We start from the raw sequence: 16,375 nt of genomic DNA on the forward strand, positions 1-16,375 counted from the left end.
GGAAATATCTGTAAGTATAAAATTTATAAAAGTGTCTCACATAACCATGAAAAGGTAGAGTCCAAAATCCACAGAGAAGGCTGTGAAGCTGATGACTCTGATGGAGGGTCTGGATGAATTCTACAGGAGAGGCTCACTGACCAAAGCAGGAAGTGAGCCTGTCCCTTCTGAATCCTCCTTGAAAGGCTTCCAGTGATTAGATAAAGCATCATTCATTGCAGAAGACACTCCCCTTGGATGATTATAAAAGGAAATCAGCTGTGGATGCAGCCAACATGATCATGATTTAATTCTATGAAATGTTCTCATAACGAGAAGGCCAGCACTAGCCTAAACAGAAAAACATGTACCACCACTTGGCCAAGTTGACACATGAACCTGATCACTACATCCCAGGCCTTGTCAACTTGGCAACTATACACATCACCTTAAATCATATACCTAATTTCCAAATAGAAAACAATGAAAGACACATTGTTTTCCTCACATCAAATCTTCCGAGAATAGGGTTCAAGACCTTGGGTAATATTCACTCTTAAACTTGATATCTTACAACTTAAATAGTATAACATGAGCAAAAGAGCATTACAATCCTCATTTCTGAAACTGATCATGTGGCCAGAGTTCATATTTATCACTACCTTCTTACAGTATCCATTCCATGCTCCCTTTACCCTCAGCAAGCACTTCAGCTGGGTGTGGTTCTTTGCCTGGTGGGGTGACCCAAATCTTCATTCCTGAAGTTTCAGAGCCATTGGTAGTCCTGCCTGAATTGAGTTGTTGCAGTTTTCCATTGATTTTAATCACAGGGCATGGCAGTACTAAAAGACACCCTAGAGGATCACCTACCTTCCAGAAAAACACTTCTTTAACTCCATTGTGTCATTGCAGTCCTATTTTCCCCTGAAAGGGTCAACCACCCCAGAAAGTAATGCAGTCCCCTTCTTGGCTTGTTGATCAGGGGCATGAGTAACCCAAAGTAACCAGGTGGCAGTCTTTGAGGTCAGTGGACTCATTGTTTTTTCTCCTGGTGGAAACAGTCTCCCTATTGGAACAAAATCCTGTAGACCAGCAGAGCTCAAGGTCACAGGGACAAGAAGCAAAAATTTTCCTAGTGGATTATTAGGGGTAATAGTTAGTGGTGCCACTCCCTTTTTTACCCCTTGGTTCCTGAACCCATGAATCCTACAGCTTTGGAAGAAACAGCACCATAAAGTTGATGTTGATTCAGAGCATACACAGCTTCCTGAAGAACATTGCCCCAGCCACCTAGTTTGCACCATAATTGAGTTTTCAAAAGTCTCCCACAATAATAGCCCATTACACTGTTCTATCAATCCAGCTGCTTCTGCATTATGGAGAACATGGTAAGACCAGAGAATTCCATGAGAATGTGCCCATTCCCAAACTTCATTTGCTGTGAAGTGTTTTCCCTGATAAGAAGCAATGCTATGAGGTATACCATGATGATGGATAAGGTATTCTGGTAAGTCTATGGATGGTAGTTTTGGCAGAAGCATTGCATGCAGGGAAAGCAAACCCATATCCAAAGAATGTGTCCATTTCAGTTAGAACTAATTGCTGCCCCTTCCATGAAAGGAGTGGTCCAATGTAATCAACCTGCCACCATGTAGCTAGCTAGTCATCTCAGGAAATGGTGTCATATCTGGGGCTGAGTGTAGGTCTCTGCTGCTGGCAGTTGGACAAACAGCAGTGGCTGTAGCCAGATCAGCCTTTGTGAGTGGAAGCCCATGTTGCTGAGCCCATGCATAACCTCCATTCCTACCATTATGACCACTTTGTTCATGAGCCCATTGGGCAGTGATAGGAGTTGCTGGGGAAAGACGTTGACTGGTATCCACAGAACAGATCATGTTACCCACTTGATTATTAAAAACTTCATCTGCTGAAGTCACCCTCTAGTGCACATTCACATGGGACACAAATATCTCCATGCTTTCAGTCCACTCATAAAGGTCCACAAACCTCTTCCACAGACCTTTTTGTCACCTATTTTCCAATTATAGTCTTTCCAAATTCCCTGACCATCCAGTAAAACCATTAGCAACAGCCCATTGGTCAGTATACAAACTCACCTCTGACCAGTTCACCTTCCAAGAAAAATTAACAACCAGATGCACTGCTTGAAATTCTGCCCACTGGGAGAATTTCCCCTCACCACTGTTCTTCAAGGACACCCCAGAAAGGGGTTGGAGTGCTGTAGCTGTCCACTTATGGATGCTACCTGCATATCATACCAAATCATCTGTAACCAGGCCTGTGTTTTCTCTTCCTCAATCAATTCATTGTAAGGAACTCCCCAAGAGGCCATATTCTCATCTAAGAAAAAGAAGGTAATATGGCAGGAGTGGAGACCACGGGGATTTGGGCCACTTCCTCATGTAACTTACTTGTGCCTTCAGGACCTACTCTGGCCCTATCTCAAATATACCACTTCCAATCTATCATGGAGTGCTGCTGCATATGCCCAATTTTATGGCTTGGTGGGTCATACAACACCCAGCTCATGATAGACAACTTAGGTCTCATGGTAACTTGGTGACCCATGGTTAAACATTCAGTCTCTACTAAGGCCCTGTAGCAGGCCAAAAGCTGTTTCTCAAAAGGAGAGTAGTTATCTGCAGCAGATGGTAAGGCTTTGCTCCAAAATCCTAGGGTCTACATTGGGATTCTTCTATAGGGGGCTGGCAAGGGTTCTGAACAGCACTTCTATTTGCCACTGACATTTGCAGCACCATTGGATCTGCTGGATCATATAGTCCAAGTGGCAGAGCAGCTTGCACAGCAACTTGGACCTGTTACAGAGCCCCCTCTTATTCAGGTCCCCACTCAAAATTAGCCCATTTTCTGGTCACTTGATAAATTGACCAGAGTAGCACACCCAAATGAAGCAATATTGTTGCCAAAATCCAAAGAAACCAACTAAGTATTGTGCCACTTTTTTGGTAATAGGAGGGGCTAGATGCAGCAACTTATCCTTCATTTTGAATGGATATCTCAGCATGCCCTAAATCACTGGATTCCTAGAAATTTCACTGAGGTGGAAGTCTTCTGTATTTTTGTTGGATTTGTCTCCCATCCTCTGACATGCAAATGCCTTAACAATAAGTCTAGAGTAGCTGCTACTTCTTGCTCACTAGGTCCATTCAATATGATATCATCAATATAATGGACCAGTGTGATGTCTTGTGGGTGGGAGAAACGATCAAGTCCCTGTGAATAGGATTATGACATAGGGCTGGAGACACTATGTACCCCTGATGTAGGACTGTTAAAGTATATTGCTGACCTAGCCAGCTCACAGCAAATTGTTTATGGTGGTCTTTACTAACAACTATTGAGATAAATGAATTTTCCAGATTAATAGCTGCATACCAGTTACCAGAGTATGTATTTATTTGCTCAAGGAATGATACCACATCTGGAACAGCTGCTGCAATTTCAGTTACCACCTGGTTGAGTTTATAACAAGTAACTGTCATCCTCCAAGATCCATCTGTTTTCTCCACAGACCAAATAGGAGAGTTGAATGGTGATGTGGTGGGAATCACCACCCATGCATCCTTCCAGTCTTTAAGAGTGGCAATAATCTCTGAAATCCTCCAGGAATTTGGCATTCCTTCTGGTTTACTATTTTGCTTGGTAGGGGCAGTTCTAATGGCTTCTACTTGGCCTTTCCCATAATAATAGCCCTCACTGCCTGAGTTAGAGGTCCCAATGTGGGGATTCTGCCAGTTGCTCAGTATGTCTATTTCAATTATGCTTTCTGGAACTGAGTAAATAACAGCAGGGTGTTGCCCCTGGACCCACTGTGAGATGGACCAGAACTAAAATTCCATTGGTCACCTGACCTCCATAAGCCTCCACTCTCACTGGTGGGCCAAAGTGATGTTGTGGGTCCCCTGTAATTAATGTCACTTCTGAACCAGTGTCTAATAATCCCCCCAATACTGGATCATTTCCTTTTCCCCAATGCACAGTTACCCTGGTAAAAGGCTATAGGTCTCCTTGGGGAAGGCTTGGAGGAAGATTAATGGTATAAATTTGTGGCAGTGCAACAGTGTTCTCTCCCAAACAGGACCTGGCCTCCACTTCATTCAAGGGGCTCCGGGGTCTGTAAATTGTCTAAAGTCTGGATTTAGTAAGGAGCCATGACCCTGTGTTTTTGTAGTTCAAGTTGGACTTCTGTTCACTTGACCTAGAAGTCTTTTGTTTATACAGCTCAAGCAAGAATTTAGTAGACTGCCCATCTATTGTACTTCTAGGTACCCCGTGACTTACTAGCCAATGCCATAAATCTCTGAGTCAGATTATTTTGACTCCTGCTTTGAGTTTGCTGTCTATTATAATAGCCAGATCCACCCTGTTTTCATGATTATGTGCTGTGGCTTCTGACAACTTGGGATCTGGTCATTCCCATCCTGATTAAGGATTCTAGCTGAGTGACAGCAGTTCCCACAGAATATCTGACCTACAGAAAAGTACAAGTACAGAGTTCTTCAGGGATGATGGAGCTAGTCTCACAAATTAATTTCTTAGGGTTCTGGTAAAGGCTGCATCCTCTGGACATTCCTGGGGTGTAAGAGCAAGCTTTGCATGATAAATCCATGCTAACATTCCAATCTCTCTAAGCATCTGGGTCCCCTCATCTACATTATACCAAGGCAGTTCTGGAATTTCAACCTAAGATAATGTCAGCCACCTTTTGATCCATGTTTCAGCCAACCATCCAAACAAACTCTTAATACCTTTGCTAACCCCTCAAGCTATAACATTGAAGGCAGAATCTCTGCTTAGTGGGCCCATATCAATAAATTCAGCCTGATACAACCTTATGTTCCTCCTGCCATTATCCCACACCCTTAAAATCCATTGCCAGGCATATTCTCCTGATTTCTGTCTTTATAAATTGGAAAACTCACACTGTTCTTTTGGAGTATAATGTAACTCTTCATGTGTGATACTTTATACCTCAGCTTTAGGGACCTGTTGGGATTTTAGTTTAGTTATAAGTCTGAAAGAACTAGAAGGGAGGGAGGGAGTCTGAAGGGAGGTGGGGGTAAGTCATGAAAAGAATTAGAAGCATCTTCCAACCCATTTGCTTCAGGGCATTCGTTTGCAGTTTCATATGGTGGAATAGGATTAATCACTCTAGGGCTAATCCCTTTAGGTGGAGGTTGGGTGATGAACTCATTAGGGCAGGCTGGAAGTGGGGCAGCTATGTTCTCAGGGCAGACTATTACAGGGTTGTCTAGAGAAGATTTAGCATGGCCTAGGGTTTCAACCTCTCCACCTAAATCATTATCAATCCATATGTTGTCATCCCATTTTTCATAGTCCCACTCCTTTCTAATATATGCCCTCACTTTTACTGCAGACACCATGCAAGATTGAGTTTCCAGTTTATGTTGTAAAGTTGCTACTCTAACAATAAGATTCTGAATCTGATTTCTGGAGACCTCAAGTCTACAGCTAAGGAAATACAATTTTCCTTCAAGACACTCATAGTAATGTTTACATCCTTCAGAGGATGTGCAAGCTTCTCATTTGAAGCCTTAAGCCCAGCTCTTTTACTCATTAATGCATACAGTGTATCTAACAACACCCAGCCAGCATCTCTATACTTCCTATTTCCACAAAAGTCCATAAATGTCACAAAAACACTATCTCCCAGAGTCTGGCTTCATACAAGCAAAGCATTAGAAGAATTGATGGTGATATTTTGACTATCTCTTTTGCCAACTCACCCCATGTATTGACAGTATCATTCTGATGACAGGAATCAGAGTCCTTAGTTCCTTGAGTACAGTCAGAGAAGAAAACCAATCATTCATAGCCATTTTTAAGATTTCATTTCTTAAGAACTTCTCCTGGTACCAAGCTGTATTAGTTTGGGTTTTCTAGAGAAACAAAATCAACAGGAAATCATCCATAAATATAAAATTTATAAACGTGTCTCAAGTAATCATGGGGATGTAGAATCCAAAATCCATCAGGCGGGCTTCATAGTTGATGACTCTGATGGAGGGTCTGGATGAACTCCACTGGAGAGGTTTGCTGGCCAAAGCAGGAAGAGAGCCTGTCTGTTATGAATCCTCCTTAAAAGGCTTCCAGTGATTAGACTAAGCATCATTCATTGGAGAAGACACTCCCTATTGGCTGATTATAAAAGGAATCAGTTGTGGATGCAGGCAATATGGTCATGATTTAATTCTATGAAATGTTTTCATAGCAGCAGACAGGTCAGCACTTGCCCAAGAGACAAACAGATACCACCACCTGGCCATGTTGACACATGAACCTGACCACAAAAAGATTGCCAGCCAGCCAGAAGATATTGATCCTAAGAGAAAGCAAGCCTTCTAGCTTCTGAAACCATGAGCCGATACATTTCTGTTGTTAAGTGAACCCATTGTAAGGTATTTATTTTTGCAGCTGAGAAACTAAAACAATGGTGTATGTTTAAGTGCCTATATAGACAGAAGTCTTTGATTCTGTTCTATAAGAGGAGAATGGGGTGATGAGACTATTTGAAATCTGAACAGTGACTGTGCCTTATGGTTCAGATCTGTACAGGATAATCTGAAGTGTTGCCTGTTAGCCAAAAGAATGTCACATCTCTACTGCAACTGATACCCACAAACTACAGACCCTAAACAGACACCACCCTGTAACTGTGTCTACAGTTTGTGTCCTTCCTCCACAGTGGCAACAGGGTTTTAGCATCTCCACCCTAATCCAGTCCCTAAATGGAGATAAAAAGGCTTACATTGGAATAGAGGACAGAATCAGAAAGTAAGGTGGAAGGTTTAAACGTGATGAGTGCCTATCATGTATCATGTTAGAGTTGGAACAATTTGGCAGGTTGTATCAGAAGTCAATCATTCCTTTTTGGAAGACTGTGTCCTGGCAAAGCTGGATCATGGGGTTCATGGGATGGAATCTTTAAGATAGTCCATGATCTGAGCTTGAACTGTGGAGACTCTTGCTTCCATCCTGCAATCCAATAGAATCATCATAGGCTTTGTGGCAGTTATCCACCTGACATTAGAATCTTTCTCAAATTAAAAGCATTTCCTCTGCAACAAAGGGGAGATGCTGCCATAAGTGCCACCTAAGTATATTTCTTGCATATTCATCATTGTCTTCCCTGCAAGTGTATTTCTCCTCATTTAGTTCACAGAATGTATTGTTACCTTGGTCTATGGTATGACTAACTGCAGCATACACAAAAACCCCAAATGATAGGCCTGGAAACTAGTTGGGGGATGTCTTGTTTTGTCAGGTCTCCTATAACAAAAACCAGATACTAGTTGGCTTAAGCAATAGGAATTGATATCTCACAATTTTGGAAGCAAGAAGTCCAAAATCAAAGACCCACCAGGCCATGCTTTCTTCTGGAATCTGTAGTGTTCATGTACTCAATCTACTTTGCCACAATCCTTGGGCTTCCTTGGCTTTCATCTCTGCCCTGCCTGGCAATCTGTCTCACTGATCTCCTCCTCTAGCTTTCTCTGACTACTATCTAGCTGAATCCAAGCTTACTCAGCCTTAGAAGGAATGCTGTCATATGGATTAAGAGTCATATGAGTCAACTTGGCCTTTTCTAAATAGGATCCTCAAATATTCAATCACAATTAATTCCATGCCTTAACAAGTAATAACATTTTTCAAGGCCCTATTAACAGATGGGTTCATACCCTCAGGAACACAGGGAAGACTTTAATGTCTTTGATGACATACATGATTTCATCCCCAATAGAAGAGAAAAGACTGACAAGAATGGCACAATCTAAGTATTCACTTTCCTAGACCAAACAAGGAGAATGTCTTCCAGGGTTCAGTGCAATTCAGCATTTTTGGTCACATGGGCCACAAAAATAGGAACTTAACACAGCCATGTTGTTGAGTCACAAATGTTTTGTGTTTTTGATACTCTACCACTGGTAGGTATTTGGGAGCAAGAAGCTGTCTTTTTCTGTATGCCACTCTTGCTGGCCACTTGGAAGGGCTGAATAAATACTTAGCTCTCTAGCCTTCAGTAATCACAGTGGTCTGCGAACAGCATTCCTAACATACCAATATTCCTAAAGCACAAAGAGAAGTTCTGTCATGGAACCAATATCTATTTCTTTCATGGGGCCACTGGAAACTGGATATGACTCTCAAGTTCCCCAGGAGATCAGTGGGATTATAAGTGCTGGAGAACTACTTCTCCCCATCATAGCTCTGAAAGAATGGCATATCCCCAAATATCAAAGAGAAATGAAGTTCCATTCCCCTGTTTGAGCAGAAACTTGCAGTAATAAATCCTCAATTTTCCTATGACTTGATGGCACAACAATGTTTGTGTTTTATCTTAAGGATGCCATCCCAGGATGGTAAGCACAGGTGAGATAAAAGAGGCAATTACCTACTTTGACTGTCTATTGGACTCTCATTTGGCCTGTCATTTATTATCTACTGCCTAGAACAACAGATGCTCAGATGAGCTTACATGGTTGAGTATTAGAGGTTGAGAGAGGAGAAATCTCCCTCTCTTGACTTACTGGGGGGCTCATATGTGCTGTGGGATCACAACCTTTTGTGTTTGGATTCCAGCTTTGTCATTACCTTGATAAGACTAGGCATGAGACATCAGCTCTCTTAACCTCAATTTCTTCATCTACGCAATAGGTCTAACAACATTGAACTCACAAAGTCACTGTACAAATTAAGCTACATATTACACTGCCTAATGTGCCATTTATCACAGAGCTAGGGGAGTTCTGCATAATCTCCATTCATTGCTCCCAAAACTGCAATATTAGTCCAAGATGCTAGACATAGATCTCTACACAGGAAAGTTAAATCCCTACATATTCCCAAGTTATATTAAGATCATCTTTGTGTCTGATTAAATAATGGGGAGGTGATAATATATGAGACAAGCAAGAGATATGGGGTGGAAGGGGGATGTGATGGGGAAGCAGTGTAGTTGGAAAGAAGTGGACAGACTAGAGACATTTTGATAAACAGCATCAATATGATGAGTTAGAATTGGGGGGTGAGGAGAAAAGAGAAGATTCCTTTTGGAGAGGATTAGCTTTCAGAAGTTAAGAAATTTATAGATACAAGCAAAAAAAGTGTTCCTTTGTATCTAATGAAGTCTGCATTTGTATATATGTATATACATATATATGCACATATATATACACAAACACAGCTACACAAAATGGAGATGATCATTCAATATTATTAGTCACAGTCTTTGCTATTTCAAAGGATATTATAACAGTATAGAACTTTTTCATTAAATGCTATTATATTTGCGTATGTGTATAGGACATTTAGAATGCCCAATACAGATGTAATTCTAATGAACTTGAAATATCAAAATTAAATATTTCACATTGTAGTTCCATCAAATTCTGATCACACTCCTTACAATCATTCAAATTCCAATGGCTCTTTTGTGTTTTATATTTTAATGAGACATTTTAAGGTGTATATGCTAATTACACACTTCACTCAACTCATCAGTGCACATACCCCAAGTGTTCATTCACTAGTCAATTATTTACTACAATCTTGAATTTGTACCAAAAGATCGACAATTTAAGGAAAGTAGTACCTTGCAGTGTACAATGTTAATGATGCATGAGAATGCTTACAGAGGGCTGAACTAATAAAATCCATTTCATATCAGCCCATTAAAAATGTCTTGGCTTTTTGGTTGGAATTAGCAGACCAACTAATAGAAGAGAGAAAATCAGAATAAGAAAATAAAACATCTTGAAAAAATTGCCATACTTTTAAAATTATGAATCTTTTTGTAGTATTACCATATGTGCTCTACAATATGATTATTGTTGACACTTTTTTTCTCTAGTGTATCACAAGCTATTTTAATGGCATGTATATAATATATAGAATACCTTATAGAATACCTGCAAAAAGTACCTTGTAATTGTAAGCATATTTTTCTTAAGAAAACAAGAGTATTTGCACATACAGAGCATATCACTTTCAAACACACACAAACACACACCTCTGAATCTAAAATTCAAAATTGGTATTTTTTGTTTAGTTTTACTAATTCTTAGGGTGGAAGAAAATTAGGATTTGTTGTTAACTTAATTATCTAACCCAACACTCAATTTATAAATGAATAAATTTTAATCCATGGGAATTAAATGATTAGTTCAACATGCATATTAAACCACTGGCTGAACCCATGTCAAAATTTCCTGTAACTTTCCAGTCTATGCTTCTCTGCATCCATTCCACTCTTCCCTACCCTCTTTTCACACTGTTTTACTTCCTACACAGTGTAGGTATATTTGGATCTATGTACCCCAGATAAGAACACGTTCTTTAACTTAATCCATTTCTGTGGGCATGAACATATTGTCAAACTTTTTGATGAGGTTACTTCAGTTAAGGTGTGGCCCATCTCAATCAAGAAGTGTCTTAATCCCAGTACTGGTGTACTTTCAAAGCAGAATGAAATTCAAGTAAAGAGAAGTCATAGAGAGGGCAGCCAGGATCTAATCCAACAGAACCCAGAAGAGAAGGAAGAGGCCAGGGGAGGCTGGCCATTATGTGATAGAGGAGTACAGGATGAAGTCCATATGAGTGAGGCATGATAATATTTGACTTGTTGTTTCTCACATGTCATTCAACATACAGTTCTTAAGGTTCATATACCTAGTTGCGTACCTTATAATGTCGTTCCTTCTTGGGGCTGCTCAGTAGTCCATTGTATGTATACACCAGTTTGGTTGTCCTTCCATTCCTCAGTTGTTGTACCCTTAGAGTATCTCCATTACTTGTGGATAATGAACACTGCCACCATAAACCCCAGTCTGCAAATGTTCATTCATGTCCCCACACTCTGTTCCTCCAGGTATATACTAAGCAATGGGACATCAGAATGATATGACAACCCCAACCCTAGTCTCCCATGGAGCCACCACACTGCCCTCCAAGGGGCTGAACCTCTCAGTTTTCCTACTGACAGTGAATAGATACAGCTCTTTCTCCACATTTTCTCTAGCACTTGGTTCTTTCAGATCATTTAAAATAGTTTTTTCACATATCATATAAGGCACCCTAAGTAAATAGACATGTATTTGCCACCATAATCTATAGGAACACATTTCCATTTCTTCCACTGAGATTCCACATCCCTTCCCTATGTCCTCCACCTGCTGACATTTAGTTTTAAATAATGCCTTTGCCATAACTGACTTTGATGAGACTTTGTACTAAGCACTTGTTTCTGATATCACTTAAGGCTTTTGGGATATTGTGGTGGAATGAATATATTTTGCAGCCAGAGAAAAATAAGTCTTTGGGGGGTGGGGTTTCAGAGAGTGGAGTGCAGTGGTTTGAAGCCATATGTACCCTCGGAAAATATGGTCTTAAATGTAATCCATTCCTGTGGAGCCCATTGTGAGTAGGATCTTTTGATAAGACTACTTCAGTTTAAGATGTGGTGCACCTTATTTAGGATGGGTCTTAATTCTCTTACTGAAGTTTTTTATAAGAGAGTGAAATTCAGACAAAATGCTGAAAGCAATGAAATCCAGTAGAGAAGGGAGAGACTTGCAGACCCTGCCATGTGCCTTATGTGAAACAAAAGAGCCAAAAATCTCCAGCAGCCCATCTTCTGGAATAAAGCATCACCTTGATGGTGCCTTAATTTGAACATTTTTCCAATCCCAAACCTCTTAGCTGATAAATTCCCACTGTTTAAACCACCCTATTTCATGGTTGCTTCAGCAGCCTAGGGAGATAAAACAGGATAAGAGAACCAGAGTTATACATAACCTCAGCTGGGACATTTATATCCATGTCATTTGGTGCATGTGTGTAAATTTTTGACTGGGCTTCCTGCACATATTCATCTTCAAACACATTTTTCCCTCCCTGGTTTCCTTCATGGCCTGGCATGCATCACATCAGGAAAAGGGTTTCCCTGACTCACTACTTAGATTAGCCACAGCACAAATGCTGACATCTCCCTTTGCTCATATTTTGTTAAAGGATTTAATGAAGTATTATTTATCAAAAACTCATAAAATCCTCCATTTTAAGTGTACATGTTAATGAATTTTCATAAATGTACACAGTTGTGTGACCTTCATCATACCTCAGTTCTAGCACACTTCCACTTTCCCCATAACTCCCTCCTGTCAGCTCTGCAGTGGGTTCTAACTCTCAGCACCAACTTAAAACAAATATTAGTTTGACTTTTGCCTCTACATTTTTCTAGAAATTTCATATCAATAAAATCATGCAACATGTGTCTGCTGTGCCTAGGTTCTTTCAGGTAAGAAAAATGTCTTGATATTCACCCATATTTTTGCATGTATCAGTAGTCCATTCTTTTTTATTATGGGGCTGAATTCCTTTACATAGGTATGTACTCAGGCTATTTCCAGGTCGTTTGAGGTTCTCTGTTTTCTTTAACATTCTTAAATTTTGCTCAAAGTAGTAAAGAGATGCCACAGCAATCCTGGTGGCCTGATATAATACTTTCCATCACCTCTACAAATTATAAGGGTTTGTGTGGGATTTTAATTTTATTTCTTCCACTTAGCTCTCAAGAATCATAAAAATTCTCAAGAGATTTAATAGTAAGTACGTATAACCATTCAGTTTTTGCAGATGAAATTTCCTAACTATAAACAGTACCCTTTGTCCCCAGTAGGAAATATTTGTAACATTATTAGTGTGTTTGTATGTCAATTATTTCATTATCTGAAGCATTCAGAATCTATGAGGAAAGGAAGTTTTTTAAGTTGCTGTTTCTTTAAAAGTTCTTACTCCAGTTTTCCCCAAACTTGATGAGCAAAATTCATTATTTCTCATTTTTCTATAATGCCATTAAGATTATGTCACACACACACAAATAAAAGTAAAAATAAATTTAAAAAGCCTGTTTCAAGTCTCTAATAATAGTTAAAGGACACTAGATTTCAGTAAATTATTCCTATCTCTAAGAAATTATGGAGTGATAGGTATAGTTCGTACTACTGACCATTAACTTAAAACAGTACTACATACCTTCTTTCATACTTCATATAATGGTTTTCTGACAAGACGTCCAGCAAAGTTGTGATTCAGCAACTCTAGAAAATCCTCTCATCTGATTTTCCATTTTGGAAGATCAACTCTGGAAAGCCTTTTATCTCATTTTCATAGTCTCTAAACCTAAGAGCCAAAACCATTAACAATTAAATAGCATTGTCTCAGATGGAAACCATTGTAAAAACATATGTAAAAGTATTATTTGATGTTTATACATGAAACTAAGAACAAACCATGGCATGCATGACATAGATGACATAAAAATGGAAGGAAAAGCATAGCCTAGATTTTTCAAATAGAAATTTATGGCCCAATTTTTCAGTGTTTTGAAGGCTCCATCTATGATTGATTTAGAAATAATCACTAGAATAACATATTTCAGTAACAATACAACTTAAAATCTATATCCATCTTTTATCTTTCAAATTGTCATTTCTTGGGACATGTGAAGCTTTAGCCAACTATACTGATCAATTTTATGTCTCAACTATGTCACAGAATAAAAATCACTACAAAAATATTGTATGTATTTTAGAGGTAATGGAACATGTGAAGCTTTAGCCAACTATACTGATCAATTTTATGTCTCAACTATGTCACAGAATAAAAATCACTATAAAAATAATGCATGTATTTTAGAGGTAATGGGAGGTGTGGTTTTATGAAGGAAAATATCTTGCATTTATGACATATGTTAAATTTCCTCTAATAGCAAGGTGCCATTAGAACGGGAAATGTTATTTAGGTCATAGTTTATGTGTTTTAATTTCACCATCTGACCAGAGATGGCCAAATAGCTGACCATAATATCTTCTTTTTATGGTTCTTAAAAAAGGTTTTCAGTATAGTTTCTTATAAATTGTATGTCTTTGTACCTATTTTCTCTCAAAAAAAGCTGAAGCATTAGCTAATACAATATTTTCAGTGTATTGCAGAACTCAAATTAAAACAAAACAAAAACATAACTTATTCTGTTACTTACAGAACCATAGTTCCTCTAACTTCTCTCTGCTTGAAGTGTAATCCCAAACAGTTCAGATCACATACACCATTCAGAGAATGTCTTATTTGTTCCATTTTCCTTATCTATAGCAGTAACTCTGCTGTGGTTGAGTATGGTAAATACTTTATAATGAACTTTCAATCTCAAATATTTATTTGATCCTTAAAAGAAATTTAAGTTAAAGCTAAATGGAAATATATCAGTCATGTAATTTAGATATAAGTGAGAATAGATAAAGGACTATTGTGTGATGCACTCCTTTCTCTAACATGGGCAGATAACCAATGAGTTTAAGAAAACAAGATGAGCAAATTATTCTGACAATACTTAAGTAGAATTTAAGTTGTGAAAAAATTCTTTCCACCATTTTACTTTGTGCCACATTGGCAGCTGTACAGATCAACCTATCCATATTGCCTCTTTTTTTTTCAGTTAACTTTGGACAATAATCAAGAGTGACTTACTCATCTCATTTCCAACCACCTTGAAATTTCCCCTCTCAGCAAGTTAGAGGCTAGAAAAGGTAAGCTACCTTTCTTATGTCCCCTTAAAGCTCAAGTGCTTTACAGGGCCTTGCTTCCACCCAATAGATGGCCATCTGAGATTGTGCATGGATAAAGGAACATTGAGAATTGTCCCATGACCTGGTTCCTAAAGTTTTTGTCCAGAAGTGCACATATCCTTTCAACTCCTATCTATTGGCTCACATTTATTTTATAAGACCAAGTCACATGGCCTAACTTTAACCACTTGTGTTCAGTATAATTGCCCCCAGGAAAGGCAGCAAATATTTAAAAGCAATGATATAGTACTTTAAATAGAACAGCACAACCTTATTTACATCAGTGAATGGATTGTAGGGAAACAAGAATAGAAGAGCAAAGCTAATTGAAAAATTATTTCCAATGTTCACCCTAGATCAGTTTCTACAGAGCACTTGGAGTTGAGGAGAATGTGATATATGTTTTTATGGTAGAGTCAACATGGCTCATTGGCAGAATAGATGTGGAGGATTAAGGAAAGGGATCATTCAAATACGACTCCTAGATTTTTTATTACATCAGTGATGACAAGCATGAATGCAAGAAAAGGTAGAATTCAGGAATGGTGCTTCACCATGAAGGAGAATTAAATCATTCTTTCCACAACTATCACATCAAAGGTGCCAGGAGATGATGGATCTACATATGTCTTCCCAAGCATTAAGGAATAAATAATACCTATATTGTGTAAATTGATCTGGGGCCAAAGAAATATATTTTGCAAGTATATTGTAATATTGATAACAAAACTTAATGGAATACTGGAGACATAGGTTCAATTTCTGGTGCCTGCCCAAACCAAAGAAAAAAAAAGCTTAATGGAGAAAGAACCAAAAAGTGAAATTTTAGCCCATCTATACTTTCAATGTAGATTCCTTTTTGTAAATTATAAACTCATACTAAGAAAATTTAATTCCAAATAATCTGAAAGTAATAATGCAAATAGTGTATAATCCAAAAACACATGGGTGATTAAAAATTTAGGAAATCACTAATGAAGTAAACAAATAAATAGGTCAAAACAGCATATTAATCATATCACCTCTCACCCCTCTCTCTGAGATATGATGCCAGAGCCTCTGTTCTTGGAATTTCTTTCCCAGATGTTTTGCCTAATTGGGCAGTTAGAATAGAACAATGTGATTCAATTACTTTCCACTCAGTTTTTCCCAGTCTCAGTCTCTAGTGGATAATTTGTAACTCAGTGATCTCCAATTTAATTGACTCTCAGTTAATGGGCCCCAAAATTTTCCATGCAGGATTAATTGCTTTAGGGGACTTCCACAGAGGAGGCAGTGAATGCCTTTGGATTTTTTTCATGTAATATTTCTTGCTTCTTTATTCACTATCAACAGTGGATGAAAAAGGTGGAATAAACACATATTGTAAACATTGAAGGCAGAAAACAACTACTTAGAACTAATTGAGTTTATTTACTTATTCCTTCACTTATTCACTCACTGAATGAATGCTTAGAGTTTTCCTAAGATGTTCTAAACAGTATGCTGGCTAGTGAGAGTGAAAGTTCTTAAAGAACCTTTTTTTTTTAAGTTAACACAGAAGTCTAGACATACAGAAGATTTATTAATCAAAAAAGAAAAAAATAATAAGGCCCTTGTTTGCTGAAAACAAAAATTCAGGAGATATTTTTGACTGATAGAAGTTGAGATGTGTTTGGTAAATAATCCTGTCTGTGGACTGTATAAGTACAACATGGATAGTGGGTACTAAG

General features: G+C 38.5%; 1 protein-coding gene across 44 annotated transcripts in view; it reads right to left on the bottom strand.

Annotated features, from left to right (window-relative positions):
• Positions 1 to 16,375, bottom strand: part of LOC143647089 (anomalous homeobox protein-like) — a 343,658-nt gene that overhangs the window by 62,822 nt on the left and 264,461 nt on the right. For 9 of the 44 annotated variants that reach the window (XM_077116723.1, XM_077116722.1, XM_077116755.1 and 6 more), the window contains exon 6: positions 5,769 to 5,921. The exons of 27 other annotated variants lie outside the window; for them this stretch is intronic. Coding sequence is in view for 6 of the 17 variants with exons in the window: in XM_077116755.1 (XP_076972870.1) it covers positions 5,769 to 5,861 (93 nt within the window). In the remaining 11 variants the exon portion in view is untranslated. Of the gene's footprint in view, positions 1 to 5,768; positions 5,922 to 9,634; positions 9,755 to 13,074; positions 13,222 to 14,080; positions 14,263 to 16,375 lie in introns of all 44 variants that reach the window. 8 more of the 44 variants (XM_077116730.1, XM_077116729.1, XM_077116728.1 and 5 more) reach the window with 3 other exon arrangements.

This window comes from Tamandua tetradactyla, chromosome 9 (genome assembly GCF_023851605.1).
Source record: "Tamandua tetradactyla isolate mTamTet1 chromosome 9, mTamTet1.pri, whole genome shotgun sequence".
Classification (NCBI taxonomy): domain Eukaryota; kingdom Metazoa; phylum Chordata; class Mammalia; order Pilosa; family Myrmecophagidae; genus Tamandua; species Tamandua tetradactyla.